Source organism: Pithys albifrons, chromosome 2, assembly GCF_047495875.1.
Source record: "Pithys albifrons albifrons isolate INPA30051 chromosome 2, PitAlb_v1, whole genome shotgun sequence".
Taxonomy (NCBI): Eukaryota; Metazoa; Chordata; class Aves; order Passeriformes; family Thamnophilidae; genus Pithys; species Pithys albifrons.
The window spans coordinates 8,206,746-8,216,656 of NC_092459.1; the positions used below are offsets into that span (position 1 = coordinate 8,206,746).

General features: G+C 46.4%; 1 protein-coding gene across 1 annotated transcript; it reads left to right on the plus strand.

Moving 5' to 3' along the window:
• The first annotated feature begins 1,337 nt into the window (after nucleotides 1–1,337).
• Nucleotides 1,338–9,483, plus strand: OSR1 (odd-skipped related transcription factor 1). Its single transcript, XM_071547788.1, has 3 exons — nucleotides 1,338–1,658; nucleotides 7,029–7,721; nucleotides 8,266–9,483. Exons 2-3 carry the CDS (start codon nucleotides 7,075–7,077, stop codon nucleotides 8,399–8,401), a joined length of 783 nt encoding a protein of 260 aa, XP_071403889.1. The 5' UTR covers nucleotides 1,338–1,658; nucleotides 7,029–7,074; the 3' UTR covers nucleotides 8,402–9,483.
• Nucleotides 9,484–9,911: the final 428 nt, after the last annotated feature.

Here is a 9,911-nt window from a genome sequence, read left to right on the forward strand (position 1 = left end):
TAGAGAGGATTTGGGGAAGAAATAGCAATGCTAGGGCTTACTTCGCCACGCTACCGTCGTGTTCACGAAGGCAGTGTTTTCTTGTTGCTGTTTTGTTGATTTTGGTTTTATTTGTTTGCTTGTTTTTCCTTCGGAGATGGTAAAAAAAATCAGTGTAACAGCGGGAGTGACATGAACAATAAAAAACCACATGCGTGTCCCTGAACACGGTACCTTGTTCTCCTGACGGATCTGTCTTCGCTCGAGTATTATATTACCCTGGGTCCCCGGGACAATGTAATACACCCAAGCAATTTTTCCCCCTTCACGGATCTAAAGGAGTGTGAATGGATGGATGAATAGAAAAACAAATAACCTAGGAGATTACGGCCTTAGATTAAAAAGCGCGTTTAACCTTTTTCTTTCGAGGGTTATTTTGCTCTGCCTGTGTCGCCCGGGTAGTCGCTCCCGGATCTAAGCAAGGCTCTGCGGCTCACGACTCGCGGGGAATTCGCGGGGTTACGCACGCCGTGGAACCCCTCCAGGGTGCGGGCAGAGACCGTCTCGGTCCGTAGAAGGAAAGACAGGAGGAAGACACCGAGGTCAGGGGCGCTGAGAAGGAAAGTGGGGACCAGGAGGCATGATGGGTGGGGGAAGGAAGCGGCTGTAAACCCAGAGTGGACCTCTCCCAGGTAAGAGGCTCCCCGGACCCTCTGGGAGGATCTCCTCAGAGAGGCAAAACAACTTGTGATCCCCAAATCTATCCAGAGGGAGCAGATACCTCCCTCCATCCTCCCCTCACTTTTTTCCTTTCTTTTCTTTCAGCCTTTCTCCCCGTCCTGCCCTCTGGGCAGGTCCTGGTGAGTCCTGTCCCTCGGCTCGGCGGGGAGGGGGCGCAGCGAGGCCGGCCGGGAGCGGTGCGGAGCCGTGCGGTGCGGAGCCGTACGATGCGGGACAGAGCGGTGCAGAGCGAAGCGGCGGGGCTGGGTCGGTGCAGGCAGTGCGGCCGCGCGGGGGGAGCGTCCCTTCCACTGCGGAGTTGCGCGGGGAACACCCCGCGCATCCCCCGGGGAGAAGCTCCGCCGCCGGGGGCTGCGCGTAGAGGGCCCTGGGGAGATGCTCCAGGGGAGGCTGCGGGAGCGGGGCGGGGGGGCGAAATAAGATGTTTGCGGGCTGCGAGCCCCGAGCTGCTGTGCCTCCCGGAGAAGCTGGTTGAAAAGTTGGTTCTTTCCAGCCAGAAACTTTCTCCCCGCGTGCGCATGCCCGGAGTGCGGTGGGAGGTTGAGGGGGGAGCTGGAAGGGGGGGGTTGAAATAAGGAGGAGGCAGGAGGGAAGGGATCGGTTCAGTCTGAGCGCGACTGCTCCCAGGCGCGTTCGCACTCCAGCGCACGCAGCCGGCGCCGGGTGCGGGAGCAGGAGCACGGAGAGAACCTCCTGCTCCGCCGGCCGGAGCACCTGGACACCTGGCCCTGCTCGGATCTGCCTGTACCCGCTGGAGGAGCAGTGGGGTGGGTGGGGAGACCTGTGCCCCCCAGGGCCAGAACAGACACTGACCTAGCCCAACCTCTTTTTTTTTTAAATTTTTTTTTCCTATTTTTTCCCTTATTTTATTTTACCAGCTCAAATTTAGCCCAGGATCTTTTAACTGCTGCCAGCGGTGGAGCACAGATCGGGAATAGGTAAATAAAAAGAACAACTCATTCTGTTTGGTTTTTGTTTTGGCAAGCCTCGGGGGTTGGGGATATCGATCCAAGTCCTTCCTTTACTTTACCTTCTTTATTTCTTTGCCCCCATCCCCTCCCACCAGCCCCCAGATAGGGCAGAAGCGTGAAAATTGCGGTTCACGTGAGAGGACTGTTCTCCTTGGGGCGGGCGGAGGGCCGGGGTAAGCATTCACATAGCTCTCAGATATTTTGATGCTATTTAAAGATTTGTCCTCCCCTTTCAAAGTTGTTTCTCCCCCCTTGTGGAGGAGCTGTGTTTTTAACCCGAACTAAAAATGACACATACAAGCTGCAAAACAGAAGGCTGCGTGTCCTTTACGGACTTGAACTTCCAGATTTTCTCCTATTACTGGCTTTTCTTTCATTTTCTTTCTTTTCTTTCTTTATTTCTGTAAGCTTTTGTCTTTTTTTCTTTTTTTTTTTTAATTTCTTTCCTTTTCTTTCCTTGCAACTCCATTTACAGTGTTTTAGGATCCGAGAAGCCGTCTTTCTTTCTTCCCAAGGCCGTAACAGAAATGAACCTGATGTTTATATTTGTCTGAATGGATCGAAACAAGTTCAGCCCAGGGAGAGATTAAGCTTCTCTCGAGGCCGAGCCTATAAAGTGTTAGTGTAAAGCCGAAGATTAGGGTATGGTTGTTATAGTTGGCTTTGCGGGGGGAAACTGTAAAAATAGAGCATTTTAGAGATCATCGTAGTGCCGCGGGAATTGTTCGATAAACCGCGGGCAGGACAAGAGGGTGAGGACCGAGTCCCGAACAGGTGCACAGTAGGTCCAGTTCGGTCAGCTGAGAAAGAGACGCCCAAGTTACCGTTAGAGGTCGGGGCCCCTGGGCGGCAGCTCCACGGCGGAGCCCAGTTGCGGTCGTCTGGGCCCGTGGATGAGCCGCCGTACCCTGCCTGTCCCGGGGGCTGTCACCGCAAAGGTTTGTCCTCCCTCCGCGGCCATGCGTGCTGTGACCGTGGGAAGCGAGGAATAGACAGAGGAGAAAACCCCCCTGTCGCTGGGAGAGAGGGAAGACTATTCGTGCGAAGGGGACGTTTCTATGTGCCTCCACCGAACGCTTCTCTAGGGAGAAAGCGAGGGTGAATCTTGAGCTGTGGACCTTTCCACATCCGCTGGGTTACAAACACACACACACAATACTCCCAAACCTACCTAAAAACTGCAGGGAGAGGGTGAAGCAGCTTGGCCACTGCGGCCGTCCCGCGTTTCCCACTCGCGCCTACTGTGGGGCTGCACTTCAGCCCGTGGCCTCGTAGCCACTGTCCCTCCTGGGGCCGGACCTGGGGATTTTTGGTATTGTTTTGGATAAAGGCTGCACAGGGGAGTGTAGCAATCGCTGGTGCAGTCGGACCCCAGTTATTATTTACTGTTATTATTTGCAAGACTAAACCGCACCGCATTCACCCGCGCTCGCAATGGTGGTCTGGGGAGACTTGTCAACACCGATTTCGTGATAAAATGTGAATGATGATTTTATAAGGATTGAGCGGAGATATCCAAGGCACATGCTGACTGAGTCCTTCCAGTCCTCATTAATGTTAGCAATTAACTCTTTCACGCTCAATTAGCCCCGAATAAACCTGCTTTAATAGATTCTGCACACTTCATTAATACTTTGAATAAATCTGTGCTGAACAATGCACTTTATTCCTCAAGAGCACCACGCTCGAATAATGCGGAGCGAAAGGGCAGTTTTATTCCCTTTCCAATTAGTTTCCCAAACACGGATAAATTGTAAGCTCTATTTCCTCGCTTTAACTTTAGGAAGGGAAAGTTTCATTCCCTCAAAGAGGACAAAATATATAGCCGATTTAGTGGCACAATGCTGCACCAGACTTAAAAAGAGTTAGCCAAAACTGGGGGACTTTTTGACAGATGAACCTGATTGCTATAGTTTGAGGCTCTCACAAGAATGCATCATTTTATGCCCGCTACTTTATCATGTTTGTAAAAATAAGCAACGTTCTCAGGGTAATTTACCTCCTCCATTCTTCCATGTGGAACTAATTAGCAAACCTCATTATTTATGAGTCAGGTATTTAATGTAACAAATATCCCTTTCAAGAACACATCGGAAATTGATAATTCAATGTAAAAAGGAAAAATACCGACTACCCACAAGATTACTTAAAAATCTGTTTTATTTTGCCTTTTCGCTATGCTACCAACAGAAAGATGGGCAGATTTCCCCCCACCCGCCATGTAGAGTAGGTAGAATTTAATCTGGAAGGTTAAGATTACAACGGTCTTAAAACAATGGCAACTGGACAATAGCATTACCATATCTTCCAACAGGACAAAGGGTAAGAAAGCTGGAGACAGATGTAGTCTTTCAAGTTTATGATCCTATTTTGCAGAGTAAATTTATCTTGGCATGAGTGGGTTTTGTTTCAGTCAGAACACAAGTGGTTTGTTCTTAATTACTCACCGAGCTACTTTGTGTTAAAAAAGAAAACTCCGCACAGTTTTATTGCCATAGAGGAATTCAAGCAGAGAACTCTCTGGGTCTTCTTCTGTAAAAAAGTAAAAAAAAAAAAAAAAAAAAAAGAAGACCTGATAACGATCTGTTTACATGAAGCAGAATGAAAGGTGGAGGTGACACCGAAATCAAAGAAACATTGATCTCTCTGCGGACAAGCAGGAGACCAGAGAGTTACTGCGCTGTGAAACACGTTAGCTTTGATGTCCCGGAGCGAGGGGACTTCTTCATAAAATACCCTGCTCTTCAACTATATTTTTGACTATCCAGATCGTACAGCACAAAAGTGTAGCTTACATTTCTGGAAAAGTGCCAAAAAACTTGTAGTAACGTGAACACTCTGCTTCCACCTCCTCTTCTTCTTTTCTTTTATTTTCTTCCTCTCTCTCTTTTTTTTTCTTGTTTTCTTTCTTTTGCTTTTTCAACCTCCCTCCCTCCCTTTCCCCCCCAATTTAACAAAACTGCTCTAGAAAAAAAAAGCCACAAACAAAAAAGTCCCGTGGGTGCAATGGATGCTATTATGATCTAAATGTATTTCTCTTTGGTTTGTGTCCCACTCTTCACTTGGGAAACTGAAAAAGAATTTTTAAAATGTTATCGAGGAGGAATCTATCCACATGGGCATAGTATATTTTTGCTTATATATCCCATATTAAATATCTTCTAAGGATATGAAGAAAAAAAGAGTTATAAACCCAGAACTTTACTTCATTTGCAATAGTCTGTTTCATGCTTGAGAGATCTAGAGCTACTTAGACTGAAGAATAGACACGGAGCCGTTGTGACAGGCAGAAACAGACATTTTCAGGTACCCGGACAAGAGTGTTTTCTATTCACTTTGTTCTTGGGGTCATCAATTGTGGCATTTGTGCTGTGATGTGGATGCACTCAGTGTATGGGCAGCACTAATTAAATAAAGGTATATCCCTAGCAGAAAAACAAAACAGTCTGGTTGGTTCATTAGACCAAAATAGTCTAGAAAAAAAAAAAAAAGGAAAGAGAGGAGAACAGACACTATAATGTGCACATTTTTCAGTCAGTCACTATCCAAAATGTATACAAGAGAAAAAGGTAAAAATGTCACAATCTCTTATTCTGGGTCATTGCTGTGGAATTCCTTTCTATGAGGTTTGAATCTCTCTTCCTGCTGCTGATTTATGTAAAGCAGTGTGAAAGGTGGGCCCAGAGTACAGGGCTGCTCAGAGTAAGCTTCTCCCTCTCACACCCTCCCAGCTGCAGCTCCTCTGTCCAGCAACAGGCTACATATAAATCAGATTTTTTTCCCTGTTCTTTAGACCTTTTCTGCCACCAGTTTCCACCCACTCCAGACTTCCAGCCCAGAGGGACAATTACTGGTCTGCAGTACTTTGCTGGCTCCATTTTTCCAAAGGAGCATTACTCTTCACATGGGGATGAACTCCAGTCTGAGTACTGTGAGGACCCTGCCAGGATCTTGTGGGGAGCCCATGGTGACTCAGTAGGAACCCTGTAGGGAGCTTATGAAGACCCTAACTGGATCCTGCAGGAACCCTGCAGCAAACCTGTGGGGATCCTATGAGCACCCTATGTGGACTTCATGGGAATCCTGCCAGAAGACAGCCCCACTGAAGGCAAATCCCAGAGTTCCCTGGGGGGGGAAAGTGAGTATAAGCTGTGGGCTGTGAAATGAGGAGGAGGGTCCCTGGCCTGCAGGGATAGGATACCTTCAAAAGTCATGGGTGCTCTCTCGTACTCCCAAAGAGAGGAAGCTGCATCCCACCAACAACCCTCGGGACGCAACTCCTGCCAAATGGTTGACAGCATCCAGGGCTGAATTTTCAAGCAGGGCCAGATGTGGCTCTATGCTGCTGCCTTGTAGCGTTTTCCCCTCTGCCTTTTGGGGTGGGATAGATAGGGATCTGGCCCAGAGGAGAGGCTGGAGGCTTGGCAGGAGACTGAAACAGAGGAAAGTGGTGGCACTCAGCACAGGGAAGGGTGGCAGCAGTCCTGCAGCTGCTAGCCTGGGTGTCCTAAGGGAATGGTCCCTGGAGTCCTTGCCTTTTTGCCTTTTGAAGGGTTCTAATTAAGGGATTGCCTAGATTAGGATGTGGGCTTGAAGCCAGGCACTTCCCCCTGGGGAGAGAAAATGACACTTCAGATGCATCATCCAAACTCAGCATTTTCCCTTTTCTTCTTGCAGTACACAAGAGGGAGTGCTGTTGGCAGGTATTTTCTTCATCATGTTTTTTTTTTCCCCAATAATTTTCTTTTTTTTTTTTTTTTTTAATGAGGAAGGACATGCAGTTCCAAGCACCCAACTGCCTCCATCACCTCAGAGGACTGATTGAGGCTAGACTTCGGGGAGCTGAACAACCCAGGGGCAGCAAACTCTGCAGCCCCTCCCCACATCCTCTCAAGAGTCAGGACTAAAGGCAATTTTTGTGGACTGACATAGTAGGCAGTATCCTACTATTTTCTGAAGGCTGAGGTCAGCCAGGAAGGGATTTTAAATAGCATAGGAGAAGCCTGAAGTTTGTGGGCCAAAATTATATCTTTTGGCTGTCCCCATGCAGAAGATCATTGGAATCTGCATAGTAGGAGATGCAGTTGGGCAGTGAATGATTGTGGATGGAGTACAACTTTTGTGTACAAGGGAGAGATGGGGAGAGGGATAATCTGGGGATACACTCAAAGCCAGGAGCTGGTCAGGCTTCTCTAAGTCCAAGGCAGTCTCCTCCTGTGGCTTTGGAGAAGGAGGTTAATGAGTGTCGAGGTAAGAAATTTCCTCTGCTTTTATCTTCATATAAATCTACCTCTCCCTCTTCCTCCCCCCCCCCCCCCCCCCATCTTTGTTTTACAGATATTTTCCTCCCCTGTTCCCAAGAGCCTCCTCCTGAGTGGCCACCATGGGAAGTAAAACCCTGCCGGCACCAGTGCCTATCCATCCTTCCCTCCAGCTTACCAACTACTCCTTTCTGCAAGCATTCAACGGGCTGCCCAGTGTGCCCTCGGACCACCTCTCCAATCTCTATGGTTTCAGCGCCCTTCATGCTGTGCATCTGCACCAATGGACTCTGGGATACCCGGCCATGCATCTGCCCCGCTCTTCTTTCTCCAAAGTGCCCAGTGTCTCAAGCCTGGTGGATGCACGGTTCCAGTTGCCAACCTTCCCACTCTTTCCACATGTCATCCAGCCCAAGCAAGAGGCTACCAATGTGACCCTCAAAGCCAAACCTCGCTTTGACTTTGCTAACTTAGCAGTGGCTGCCACACAGGAGGACCATTCTAAACTGGGACAGGCAGACAGTCAGGGCTCACCTGTAGGGTTGGGGTCTTTGCTTGAGGTGACTAAACTCTCTCCAGAGAAGAAACCCACACGGGGAAGGTTACCATCCAAAACCAAGAAGGAGTTTGTGTGTAAATTCTGTGGCCGGCACTTCACCAAATCCTACAACCTTTTGATCCATGAAAGAACCCACACCGATGAACGGCCCTACACATGTGACATTTGTCACAAGGCCTTCCGAAGACAGGATCACCTGAGGGATCACAGGTAACTATTTTCCTTCTCCTTTCCTTTTACCCTTGTATATTTGTACTCTCCCAGTTACCCATCTACACTCATGAAGATGTTTGTAAGAAAAGTCAAGTTCAGAACCAGCCTATGTAGTGTTCCCTCTAGGTTTTCCTCTGCCCAGTGCTGGTGGAGGAGGTCAGGTAACTCACTTTGAAAGACATACCTTATTCACTCCATAAAAACTTTCACAACCTCCTTCTTAGCTTCCACAGAGGTTTTCACACTTCATTTGATGTGTCTGCTGCCTCTGTGATCATCCAGAAGTGTCAGCAACACACACAGCCTGACGACCCTGAAGTAAGAGAGAAGGTCTTTATTCCTAAGAAAGGCACCCTATCAGCCTCCGACACCCCCCTGTCTTCTTGTATGCACACACGCGGATAAGTGCCTGAGTGCCACACTGCAGCATTCTCGCTCCCAGCAGTAGGTGTGAAAAAAACTCCAGCATGTCCTTCCTTTGGTAGCTCACTGCTGAGTTTAGGCCAGTTATTTCTGATGTCTCAATTTTTTCTCTCTCTAGATATATCCATTCTAAAGAGAAGCCTTTTAAGTGTCAAGAATGTGGGAAAGGATTTTGCCAGTCCAGAACACTAGCAGTCCACAAGACACTGCACACTCAAGTAAAGGAACTGAAACCTGCCAAACTGAAGTGCTGAATATCCAACATTATGAACTTTTCTTCCCCGTCAGACTTTACAGCAAAACCAGAGCAGAAACAAAACTTTCAAGATGGGAGCACTGGACTTTGTGCTTTGTTTTTGTTTGTATTTTAGAAAGGGCAAAATCAGCACCCCCTCAATCCCTTGTCCAAGCAACTAACTTCCTAAGTCATGGGTGAAAAGATTATTTTGCATTTAAAATATACATGAATGATACAGAGAGTGCTAGCTGACTTACGTGGCTTTGATAAACTTTATGCCAAAAGGTGGTGCTCATGTGTTGGACAGGAATCTCTTTAAAAACAAACAAAACCCCACAAGACACCCATACCCAATCCTGTCCCCTCAAAAAACCCCTAAAATTGTAGCTTCCAAAAGTATTACTTAAAAAAGTCCAACCTCTTATTTTATACTTTTTTTTTGACTGTATAAAGCTTCTTATTTTTACACTTCAGGAAATACAGAGAATTCCAGAAGACAAGAACTGAAACAGTGGTTTCTCATCGCAGCACCATTAGGACAAAGAGAAGGGTAACTTGCAATTCTCATTTGCTGGTTTGTTATCAGAAAAGAAGAAAATTAATGTTTGGGAATGACCTAAGTCTCTCAAGTGGGGAGTCCTATCATGCAGTAGAAAATATATCCAGATCTTAGACCCACAGGTCCCTGGTGTTCATGACAGGTCAATGTTCATGGGATATGGAGACCTTTTTCATTACCTTGTGGTCTAATGCGCTGTGAGGAAGTTTGCAATTTGTGGACTTTTTTAAAAGAACCCAGAAGAAAGAAAGATGGCAATACATCAAACTGATGGTGTGCACAACGTGGTTTTAGTGGTACTTTAAAGTCTTCATGTGTCCTGGTGTGAGAGAACAAATCTCAACTTGAGAGCATATTTTTTTAATGCTGGCTTTCTGAACAGTGTATTCAAATTAAGAGACATTCCAATAAGTTTTGTTTATTAAAAAAAAAAAGTTGTATGGCTGTTTGGCACTTTATGCTGATTATTGGTAATTGACATTTATCACTGGATTGTGTGTGGTTTTTAAGTATTAAAATAAATTGTTATTTTACAGGCAAGTCTGCATGAACTACATATGTGTTCATTTCGTTTCTGTTCTCTGGCAAACTCTCTGTCAATATTATAAACTTTTTTTTTCTTCTTATTTGTACTTAAGTTGGTATTTATTGAATGCTTGTTTCTACTCGTCTCAGAACGTATGGATGTTTTCTTTATCCATTAGCTTTACCCCTCCTAATTTGCTTTTATTTCCTCCTTCCCCCCCCCCCCCCCTCGGTTTTTTCGTTTTCTTTTTTTTTTCTTTCTTTTTTTTTTTAAGGTCTGACAAAAGTAAACAGATCTCCAGAGAGTCAAATAATTTTGCTGCTAGTGAGGAAAAAAAAAATCTTCTTGGGTAACTAAATCTTGAGTATTAGCTGATAAGATGAGGTGTCAGAAGTGTTATAAAACAAATCAGATGAATAATGGGTGAACTGTTGCTGCTCT